Source organism: Myotis davidii, unplaced genomic scaffold, assembly GCF_000327345.1.
Source record: "Myotis davidii unplaced genomic scaffold, ASM32734v1 scaffold109, whole genome shotgun sequence".
In the NCBI taxonomy this organism is placed as follows: Eukaryota; Metazoa; Chordata; class Mammalia; order Chiroptera; family Vespertilionidae; genus Myotis; species Myotis davidii.
In genome coordinates this window covers 1,432,600-1,441,842 of record NW_006300368.1, presented here as the reverse complement: position 1 = coordinate 1,441,842, position 9,243 = coordinate 1,432,600, and the positions used below count along the sequence as shown (strand labels likewise).

General features: G+C 49.6%; 1 protein-coding gene and 1 long non-coding RNA gene across 4 annotated transcripts in view; both read left to right on the top strand.

The window, feature by feature from the left end:
* The window catches only part of ARHGAP27 (Rho GTPase activating protein 27), a 31,849-nt gene extending 29,994 nt beyond the window's left edge, over positions 1-1,855 (top strand). The window contains exons 16-17 of the mRNA XM_015572519.1: positions 7-98; positions 199-1,855. Of these exons, the coding sequence (XP_015428005.1) occupies positions 7-98; positions 199-376 (270 nt within the window). The 3' untranslated portion in view covers positions 377-1,855. The remainder of the gene's footprint in view (positions 1-6; positions 99-198) is intronic.
* A 3,589-nt stretch (positions 1,856-5,444) lies between these two features.
* Positions 5,445-9,243, top strand: part of LOC102763282 — a 7,290-nt gene continuing 3,491 nt past the window's right edge. The window contains exons 1-2 of one of the 3 annotated variants that reach the window (XR_436346.2): positions 5,445-5,577; positions 7,353-7,471. This is a non-coding gene — a long non-coding RNA (uncharacterized LOC102763282). Of the gene's footprint in view, positions 5,578-6,382; positions 6,484-7,352; positions 7,595-9,243 lie in introns of those variants that run through there. The other 2 variants (XR_001516073.1, XR_001516074.1) reach the window with 2 other exon arrangements.

Below are 9,243 nucleotides of genomic sequence, written 5' to 3'. Positions count from 1 at the left end.
GACCAGGCCCAGCGCAGCCGCCTCGTGCGCAGCCTGGTGCACACGCTGCCCGCCCCCAACCACGAAACCATGCGGCTCCTCTTCCAGCACCTGTGCCGGTGAGTGGGCGGCCGTGGCGATGGGGAGGCGGGCCCTGCGGGGACCCCCACACTCTCCCATCGCTGGGCCCTGATTCCCCTGCACCCCATGCCGCTGCAGGGTGATTGAGTACGGCGAACAGAACCGCATGTCCGTGCAGAGCGTGGCCATCGTGTTCGGGCCCACGCTGCTGCGGCCCGAGACGGAGGAAGCCAGCATGCCCATGACCATGGTGTTCCAGAACCAGGTGGTGGAGCTCATCCTGCAGCAGTGCTCCGACATCTTCCCGCCGCACTGACCCCCACGCCGGCGCTGGCCACGTGTGTCCTGCCACGCGGCTAGACTCGATTTCAGAGACCCTCCACTTCCCCCCGGTCCGCAGGCCGCGGGGAATTCTGCGCCCTCAGTTCTGAGGGTATGGTGACCCTTGGTGGGTAGCTCACAATATGTGATTTTCCCCTCACCTGTCCTGTTTTGGGGTTAGTTGGGTTCTGTTCTTTATTACAGCGCCACCTCCTGTGTGTGCGCGGGCGCGCACACGAGAATGTCGTGGGGGGCGGGGGCGGTGAGGGTTGTTTCTGGGATGCCCAAGCCCCTTGTTGCAAGGAGTAATTTGGGTGAGGGGCTTCCTGGCTTCTGCAGGCTTGAGGCCTTAACAGAGACCCTGTGGGCTGGCACTGTGCCCGTCATGAAGCACCTTCCCTGCGGCCGAAACAGGACTGACCCGGGCCTCCAGTGCGGGCAGCTGAACCTGCCTTCCCTCAGGCGCCAGGAAGGAACTTCTGCCCAGCCCTCCCACTGGCTGGCTGTGGACAGTTTTCGCCTGCTTTCTTGTTTGCGGTTCCGGGCCTCTGCCCTCCTTGACCCACTTATGTTCTGTGCCAGGGGTCTTCCCCTTGGGTAAATGTGTGCCTGGCATCTGCCACCCGACATGCACCATTTCCACACACGATCCCACTTTACAGATGAGAAAGCCGAGGCTTGCAGAGGCAAAGTGACTTGTTCAGGGTCCAGTGGGTGATCTGACTCCCCAGCTCAAGCTCCCCTTCTACCAAAGCACAGCCTCATGGTGGGGTAAAATCAGTCCTTTCAGCTACCCCCTCACCGCAGCAGGGATTGATGGGTAAAGCAAAAAAAAAAAAAACGAAGCTGGGTGGGTTCTGTCTGGGCCTGGGGAGGTGAGCGCCTGGACCTGGAGGTGAAGAGGGAGCCTGCCCAGCTGTTCTTCCCTGGGGGAGGGGAAGTGGCACTAGCAGGAGCCCCTCTCAGTACCTGGCTGTCAAGTATGCCTCCCTGGTGGCTGCCTTGCCACTCAGAGTTGGGAGAGGCCTGCAGGATGGAGGGGAGGGGAGTGTAACCCCCACAAAGGCAGTGTGGACCCCGGGGTCAGCAGCCCCCTTTCCTCATGCACAGACCACATCAGTTTATGGGTCTCACCTCCCTGCCTCTCCCACCCGCTCGCTCACTCCACAAGCAATAATAGCTAATATTTATTGACATTTGCACCATGCCAAGCGTTGCACTTGGATCATCCTGTTCGTCTCTCACAGCCAATATTTATTACCTGCTCTTCTGTGCCAGACACTGCTCTGGAGCAGAGTGCCGCTCGTTGCCTCCCTGGTGGAGCTTCTGGTCCGGTGGGTGAGGCTGCCCCCAGCCCACCCCTGATGCCAGCGGGGCTTGGGCAAGAGTACACGTGGAGGCCACACCCGTCGAGATACTGTAAACTTACAAATCAAGCTAACGACTGTTCAATAAAATACGTTTTGTTCTCCTACTTTGGCAGGTATACTTTCATGCTGACCTGGAAGGCCAGGTTCTGAGGTAAACTTGCTCTCAGCCTGCCCCCTGTATCTTCCCACCCCAAGGCCCATCCTGCAAGGAGAAGGTCATGTGCACATATGTGGACACTCCAGTCCATGAGTGCAACCTGCCACACCCCCTACAACCCGCTTCCCCATGGCCACTCCACCCGGTCCACCCTGAGGGAATGGGCCTGGGGCCTTTGGGCAGGGGATTTGGGGGTCCCGTGCATCAGGAGTGTGGTCTAAAGGAAAGGGCCTAGGCTCTGAGAGGGCCCCACAGATTCCTCATCCTATGGGATCCAGGGAAGGGTAGGGCAGGGACCCCCGCATCCAGGTGTAAGGTTTGGAACTTGACACCTGACGACTTGGTTAAGTACATTTATAGAAAAGCTAGGGAAAGGCACAGGGTCCTCTGAAGCTGTGTCGCTGGAGTGTGACTGTCTCCCAGGGACCTGAGATGTCTCTGCAGAAGCCACATCTGAGCCAAACACTAAAGAATGAAGAGGAATTAAGGGAAGAGTGTATAGTCAGAGGGAACAACATAGGCAAAGGCTCTGAGGCAGGAAGGCTTGTGGGAGAACACATCTAAAGACATGATTAGAGCCGGGAGATCCTGTAGGCATGGGTGTGGGAGAGGCTGGCAGGGGCAGAGTGTGCAAGGCCTTGTGTACCCCAATAGGGGGCTCTGTGGTACCCGCTGGACAACAGGCAAGAGGATCCCTGGGCAGGGATGTCTTAGGAAATGTCAGCTCAGTGTGAGACATTCACACCTCAGAGGCTTCTTATGATGATAAAAGGAGACGTGTGCAGTATACACGGCCCACAGCCCGCTGCAGGAACCTTCATAAAGCCTCTTTTACTACCTGACTTTCCTATGAGTTTGTTAGTACGATTTATTTTATATAATTACTACCTGATTTGTATATTATGTTTTTTTCAATCACTATTACAAGACCACCTTCTTTCACCATACACAAGAATAAACTCAAAATGGATTAAAGGCATAAATGTTAGACTTGAAACCATAATACTCTTAGAAGAAAACATAGGCAGTAAGATCTTGAACAGTTCTCAAAGCAATATTTTTTCTGATATATCTCAGGCAAGGGAAAAAAATTTTTTTAAAAAATGGTACTACCTACAACTAAAAAGTTTTAACACAGCAAAGGAAGCCATTAACAAAATGAAAAGAACACCCACTGAATGGGAGAGCATATTCACCAATAATGCATCTGATAAAAGGTTAATATCCAAAATTTATAAAGTATTTATACAACTCAACACCAAAAGAACACACAAACAATACAATTAAAAAGTGGGCCAAGGACTTGAATGGACTCTTCTCCAAAGAGGACATACAGATGGCCAATAGACATATGAAAAGATGTTCAATGTCACTAATTACCAGAGAAATGCAAATGAAAACCGTAATAAGATATCACCTCACACCTGACAGAATGGTTATCATCAATAAATCAACAAACAAGTGCTGGTGAGGGTGTGGAGAAAAGGGAGCCCTCATACACTGTTGGTGGGAATGCAGACTGGTGCAGCCACTGTGGAAAACAGTATGGAGTTTCCGCAAAAAATTAAAAGTGGAACTGCCTTGTGACGCAGAGATTCCACTTCTGGAAATATATACCAAGAAACCCGAAACACTGATCGAAAGACAGTATGCACCCCGTGTTCACTGCAGCATTATTGATAATAGCCAAGATCTGGAAGCCGCCCAAGTGCCCACCAGTAGATAATTGGGTTAAAAAAAAAAAGCTGTGGTTCATTTATACAGTGGAATACTACTCAGCTGTAAAAAAGAAGGAAATCTTACTTCTGCGACAGCATGTATAGACCTGGAGAGCATTATGCTAAGCGAAATAAGCCAGTCAGAGAAAGACAAATACCATATGATTTCACTTATATGTGGAATCTAATGGACAAAATAAACTAACAAACAAAATAAAAACAGACCCATAGATACAGAGAACAGAATGACAGCTGTTAGAGGAGAGGGGGTAGGGAGACTGGGTGAAAAAGGTGAAGGAATTAAGCAAAAACAACAATAGCCTCATAGACACAGACAACAATATGGTGATTACCTGAGGGACAGAGGGTTGGGAGGAGGTAGAAGAGGGTGAAGGGAGGATAAATGGTGATGAAAGGAGACTTGACTTTGGGTGGTGAACATACAATACAATGTATAGATGATTGTACACAAAACCTGTATAATTTTATTAACCAATGTTACCTCCAATAAATTCAATAATTTTTTTTAAAAAGAAGTCGTCGCATAAGTAGTACAGAGAGGTCCTTGTACCCATCACCTAGCCTCCCCCAGTGGTGACAGCTTACAAAACTGTAGGGCAGCGGTTCTCAACCTGTGGGTTGCAACCCCTTTGGGGGTCGAACGACCCTTTCACAGGGGTCGCCTAAGACCATCCTGCATTATCAGATATTTACATTACGATTCATAACAGTAGCAACATAACAGTTATGAAGTGGCAACGAAAATAATTTGATGGTTGGGGGTCACCACAACATGAAGAACTATATTAAAGGGTCGCGGCCTTAGGAAGGTTGAGAACCACTGCTGTAGTGCATTATGAAAACCAGGAAAGATGGCACTATACAATAACTAGGCTCCAGACCGTACTCGATTTCACCATTTTGTGGATGTGCTCATTCTTTTGTGTGTCTTTGTGTTGAATTCCATGACATTTTATCACACGCATAGATTTATATAACCACCAGCACAGTCAAGATAGAGAATTGTTCTATCGCCTCAAAAGAAATTTCTTATGCTGCCCCTTTATAGCCACACCCTTTCCCCCCTTCCCAAGGTTGCCTGGCAACCTTGTCTGCTCTCCATCTCTATAATTGTGTCATTTCAAGAACGATATATAGATGGCATCATAAAATATGTACCTTTTGAGATTGGCTTTCTGCACTCAGCATACCAGTAATGCCTCTACGATCCATTCAAGTCATTGCAGCTATCAATAGTTCATTACTTGCTATTGCTAAGTAGTATTCCTCAGATATGGTTTTTAAATTATTTTTTATTGATTTCAAGAGAGGAAAGGAGAGGGAAAGACAGATAGAAACATCAATGATCAGAATCATTGATTGGCCGCCTCCTGCATGCCTCCCACCGGGGATCAAGTCGGCAATCTGGGCATGTGCCCTGACCAGAATCCAACGGTGACCTAGGTGACCTCCTGGTTCATAGGTCAACGCTCAGCCACTGAGCCACGCAGGCCGGGCGTCCACAAATATGCTTTTAGAGAGACTCTCCCAGCTGTGCATGGAGGGAGGAAGGAGGGAGACCAGCTAGGAATCCAGGCAAATATCACAAGCCTGACCTCCGTCCTGGCTGGCGTCTGCATACCTCCCTACCGCTGACCGTGGCCCCAGATGTGTTCAGGCCCTAAGGTCAGGGTTGGCCACGGGGAGCGAGCGATCGGATTGTTGACGCAGAGCCGCCAGTAGAGGGCGCCAGAGGCCTTTTGTCCAAGAGCTGACTCTCAACAGTGAACCACAGAGAGGGTTCCGGGAGCTTTGGGCCTGCTGTGCGCAGGAATCAAGAGAACCCCGGAGTCTTGTACCCCTCCGGAGCCCAGCCCCCAAGTTCCAGTGCAGCGCTGAGCTCCAGGGCCGGGGGAGCAGGCTGACGACGTCTAGTGGAGGAGGAGGCAAGGTGAGGCCAGGACCGGGAGGAGGTGGGCTGGCGAGGTGCGGTAACCCCCACCCCGCCAGCCCAGGGCTCACGCTCAGAGGGTGTCTCTGAGCTCAGGCCGCCAGACTGGGCCTTGGCGCCTCGGCCCCGTCCATCCTTCCTCATCCCTGAGGATTGCCCTCAGGTCCTTGCCCACTTCTCCTAAGAGAACGCTCCCAAGACCCTGGAGCTTGTCACCGGCCTGTCGCTTCTGCATAGCCCTCTCTCACTTGCCTCCCTGCACCACCGCACCCTCCTGCCCGCGCCGCCCGCTGAGTAGAGCTGGCATTTGTGAGCGAGCAGAGTGGGCCCCTACTGGCCCCGGACACCTGCTAACCTTAGGGCCAGACGAGGGGCTCTGCTGCGGTGTTCCGAGTGCCCACTCTCCTCCAAACCCGCGCTGCCCCATCGCCTTCCGAATTCAGCCCCCTCTCTAGGCCTGATCTTCACTCTGCCATCTCGGGCTCCCTGTTCCCAGGTGCTTGCGGATGCCCCGCTACCAGAACGTGCCCTGCAGCTTCCCACCTCCACGCCCTTGCTCAAGCCCTTCCCCTCTGTCAAGGGCCCTTGCACCTATTCTCCAGCTCCATGTCCACTCCTCCGAGAAGCCTTCCCCAGTGCCCAGCGCAGAGTGGGCTAAAGGCGTGCGTTCCCATCCTCTGTGCTCCCACCTGATGCCTGTACTTCCTTAAGAGAATCTGTTTCATGTGGCCTTGCTAACAATTTGTAGTTTACAATCTGCCTTTCCAGCGACTTCTCATTCCTCTCTTACTCCCCAGAGCCTCATGCCCCGATTTGGATAAATGAATGAATGCAGCAGGTGACAGATCTTGGACATCCTCCTCCTGTGACCGGCTTCTGTCCTCCATCCCCTCTGATTACTCCTGGGTGGCTTTCTTTGCCCCTCCCCCCACCTCTAAACACTGGTGTTCCACCCTCCCCTCTGCCTGGCTCACCTACACTGACAGCTTTACCTGTTGTCCTTGATCCAAAGGGCCCCCCATCCACCTCACAGCCCAGAGCCCTGAGTCCCGTGCATACAGTCCTTGTCCGTATGTGTTTTTCCAACTACGTATCTTTCCCACGATAAGCTCCATTAGAGCAGAAATTTTATCTGTATGATCCACTGCTGCACCCCTGGCACCCGTACATGCTCGGTAAATATTTATGAAATGAATGAATGGGAGACTCTCCCTCTGAGGTCCTGTGAACTGTTCAAATTCAACACGTCCCAGATTCATTTCATTATCTCCTCCCTCCGCACAATGTGCTTCTCCAGCCTTTGCTGCCTCTCTCCTCTCAGTCCTCCAATTTAGAAACCCCACAGTCACCCCAGGCATCATCTTTTACTCTCTCACCACTATCACTCAGCCACTACGTTGCCCAGATTCTACCTCCCATCTTTCCAGCTCCCACACTCACCCCAGTCCCTGGCACACCTCTAATTTAGACCCTTGATAGCACCTGGACCAGTTCAGCTGCTTCTAACTTGGGTCCTCGCCTCTGTTTTTGCTTTTATCCACATTGCCAACTGGGTGATTTTTCTGAAACATCAATCTCAGTATGTCAACCCCTAGTTAAAACCCTCATTACATCCATGTCCCTTACAGCTGTGTTTTCCCAAGTGTAGACCTCACACAGTGGGTAGCAGAGGACATAATTATAGAAGGTTCAAGGATAAAGGGTTAGAGGGTGTCTGAGACAATGAACAGGAAGCTGAATAATAAGAAAGTTATTTCCTTTCTGATTCTTTCCAGCCTTTAGAAGACATCAAGGAGAAAGTCTCCGTGTGGTGCTAGAATGTCCATAACGCCTATTTTTCACCTGCTCATCTCTTAACAGGAATCAGGACTCTATCCACATTGCCAGCCACAAGGTATTTTAGCTAGAATGTAATAACATTGTCTTGTTGTATTTATTTCACAGTTACCTACTCTCTATGGTATGTGATATTGTTTTCTTATTTATAGTAGTAATATTCCATAAAGTAAATTTATTTAGGAAAAGATATTGCAAATCATATATCCATCAAAGAACTAACATCCAGAATATATAAAGAACTCTTACTTATCAATAAGAGTAACCAATAGAAAATTTAAAATCAAAAAGAAAAATGAGCAAAAGACTTAAACACTTCATAAGAAGAGGATATACAAGTGGCAGTAAACAGATGAAAAGTGCTCAACTACGTTAGTCATCAGAGAAATGTGAATTAAAACCACAACTTGATATCTTTGTATACCCACCCACCAGGACTAAAATGAAAAAGAGTTCCAGTATCAAATGTTCACAAGGATGTGGAGTAATTGAAGCTCTGACTCACTGGTAGTGAAGATGTAATTTATAAGAGCTACTTTGGGAAACTGGCCATATCTACTGAGCTGAGCACACCCATCCTACCCTCTGACCCAGGAATTCAACTCCTGGGTATACTTCTAACAGAAATGAATACTCTTCACCAAGAGTCATGCATAAGAATGGTCACAGCAGCTTTCTTCATGATAGCCCAAAATCTAAAACCGTCTCTATCACAGCAGTAGAATGGGTAAATACATTCTGGTCTATTCACAGAATGGAATGCTGTATTAAAGTGAGAATGAATAAATTAAACTATACAAGTGTTGAGCCAGGCACAAAAAAAGAACAGTCTTTTTGGTTCCATTTATATGAAGTTCAAAAGCAAACAAAACTAATCTGTGCTGTTACTGTTGGCGGCAGTGAAAATGGCACCGGGTGTTAGACCTGTGGAGTCAGGCCTGACCTCCTGCCACCTCGGTACTTGAGTTCTGGCTAAGAAAGAATTCAGAGCCAAGACTCAAACGTAAGAGAAAGTTTATTTAAAAAGTCACAGAGGGAGGAGAAGTGAAGCTATCAAAGAAATGGGTTCAGGAAACAGGTTACAGAGGCCAAAGAAGGGCCCTTGGAACTTAGGAGAGAGGAAGGTAGAGGTAATGCGCTGGGGGTAGGAGAGAGAGACTGGAAAGGAGTGAAGGCTCGGGGAGGGAGAGCCTGCGTCCTCAGTCCTTTGAAGGGTGGGGATGTTAGGGGAGGTCCCAGGGGAGGACCTCAATAGAATATTCATCAGCTTTCCAGGTGTGTCCTTTTAAGGTCATGGTCTCCACTGGTTGGCCGGCACCAGCTCAGGGGGGGGGGGGTCATTAGTCAATGCTGTTGGCCCTGATGTCAACTGTGGCATCACTTGTCTGGTTTTGCTGCTTTTCTGAGCCTGGAGCTGAAACACAACTGAGACCTAGATGTTATCCCTAGGGGTTAAATGCTTAAGGGATTGGTCATGCAAGGGCCCGCATGGGAATTGTATGAGGCCACCCTTGTTCCTTCTCTAAGGTGGTCTACCCTATGACCAGCGAATGCCAGGGAGGAAAGGTCAGGGGAGGGTCAGAGCTGCATGACCAGCAATCTGGATGGCCAGGAGGTCTAAAGCACATTCCTAGCCTACCCCAGTGCAGCTCAGACTGGCTACCTGTGGGGCTGCGCCTGGGAGGAGGCACAAGGGCAGCTGCTGAGGGGCTCGTAATATTATGTTTTGATCTGGGTGAAAAGTTACTTTTGTTATATGAGTGAAAGTCAATTTATTTGTGTGCTTCTTCCTATATATGTTATGCGTCAAGAAAAATTTACTTAAATTTA